The 1,806-nt window shown below is 36.7% G+C and overlaps 1 protein-coding gene across 1 annotated transcript in view; it reads right to left on the bottom strand.

Moving 5' to 3' along the window:
- LOC101848137 (39S ribosomal protein L38, mitochondrial) overlaps positions 1–693 on the bottom strand; it is a 19,948-nt gene extending 19,255 nt beyond the window's left edge. The window contains exon 1 of the mRNA XM_005105405.3: positions 507–693. Within this exon, the coding sequence (XP_005105462.1) occupies positions 507–663 (157 nt within the window). The 5' untranslated portion in view covers positions 664–693. The remainder of the gene's footprint in view (positions 1–506) is intronic.
- Positions 694–1,806: the final 1,113 nt, after the last annotated feature.

Below are 1,806 nucleotides of genomic sequence, written 5' to 3'. Positions count from 1 at the left end.
GGGGGGGGGGGCATGCCCCCCTGTATTTTACCATAATTTAATATTTTGCAGTTGTTAGGTTTGATATCTTAGCTCACCGCGAATCAAATGTATAGATCTAGATCTAGATATTAGATCTAGATATCTAGATGTAGGTCAGGCTCAAATAAGGGGGGGTGGGAACTACTGAAAAAGCACCAAAGATAGGCCGTCGTTGTCCGAATAACATTTTTTCATATTCGGACTCGAGTTCGAGTCCGAATAATCACTTCGAAAAAGATAACTTAATGACCAGTACTAGATCTAGATTTCGATCTAGAATCTATTATAATCTAGTCTACATATCTAGATCTTAGTCGTAAGAGTAAGGTGAACACAGTAGATCTAGTCTAGTCTAGATCTAGGAAGTTCAGTCAGTACACAACCGACGCCGACAACGACAACGACAACGACAACAGAATGAGACAGAGAAGAATGCCTCTTGTCTTGTACTTGTAGCACCTCTAATGGAAAACTATTAAAGATACCTGAAAGTCTTTCGGAAAAAGATGGCAAAACTTCGAGATCCCTATCAGGTGGTTTCCATCTGTACCTTACAGATTGTACACAAACAGACTTCAATTGATTAGAACGCTCGATTAAACATTGCAGTCGGCAACCTACAGAACGACCGCAGGCTGCCATTTTCTAAGGATGAATAATGTAAAAACTCTCATCTCTTTGACAGAGATACTGAGGGAACATCGTGCTATTTAATTTTTAGGAATTATAAATACATCCTTAGATAACCTAAAAGTTATCACAAAAAAGTTTCCTTTATAAATATATGTTCAATAAATATTTCAGACACACTCATCCCTGTTAAATAAACTTAAGAGTTGTGATCCCTAAATTTCTTCCGTGTCTTTTGCTGAAGAAATACATTTTAATGAATATGGATGAAAGTAAAAAATGTGTATTGTTTTTGAGTGTATGATTAAGATACGTAACAAACAAAAAATACTTAGTTGGTTTGTTTTTTTTTTGGGGGGGGGGGGGCTGCTGCCCTCTGTAAACAGGCAGGCCGCAGTTGTAATGCTTTCCTATGGATCAGAATCAAATAATTATTTTGACACGTATTTTGTTGCCGGTACGTCTTTACCAGTTTGAACATTTAATTTAAATGATAATTACAGAAAGTTCTGTCTTGACTGATGAATTTTCTTTAACTTCCATTTATCATTCTGTCCCTGGGGTTTTCTGATTATTCTCCTTTATCGTTCTTTGTTAAAATTAATAGAATCTCATAATTCCACATTTACATGCTCAAAAACTGACGAGAGCCTGATTCCACCACGATGCCTCACTTATTGTTCGTAACGCGGCATCTATGCCCCAAAAGTTTGAAAGAAACGAGGAGGGGGGTGAAAAAGCGACGCACGGTAAACCAGCGCGAGGTGGAATGTATTGCTGGAATGAGAGCAGGAAAATTAAGTATTTTGTATCTATAGTTATACTACTAAATTGCACAGATTAAGTGATATTTACTTTAAAATTTTGTGTTTTTCTTTTTCCTCACTTCATGTCATTCTACTTTCACAGTTTTGTCTTTTGCTTCTGTTTAGCACATTATTTACCCCAAGCCAAATTAAGCAAGTTTATATGATTAGCCTTTTTCATTAAAAATCTGTACTTTAAAGGTGGATATTTATTGAAATGACATTACTATTTTTTCAGTTGAAGGAAAGCACAATAACAGCAGCTACTCAGTGGCGAGAAGGGAAGACAAACAGACAGAAAGAAAGAATAGAGGGACATTGCAGAAAGAGGAGCTAAGAGCCGTTCCCC

This window comes from Aplysia californica, unplaced genomic scaffold, assembly GCF_000002075.1.
Source record: "Aplysia californica isolate F4 #8 unplaced genomic scaffold, AplCal3.0 scaffold00469, whole genome shotgun sequence".
NCBI lineage: Eukaryota > Metazoa > Mollusca > Gastropoda > Aplysiida > Aplysiidae > Aplysia > Aplysia californica.
The sequence above is the reverse complement of the archived record's forward strand: the minus strand, read 5'-3'. Positions and strand labels throughout refer to the sequence as shown.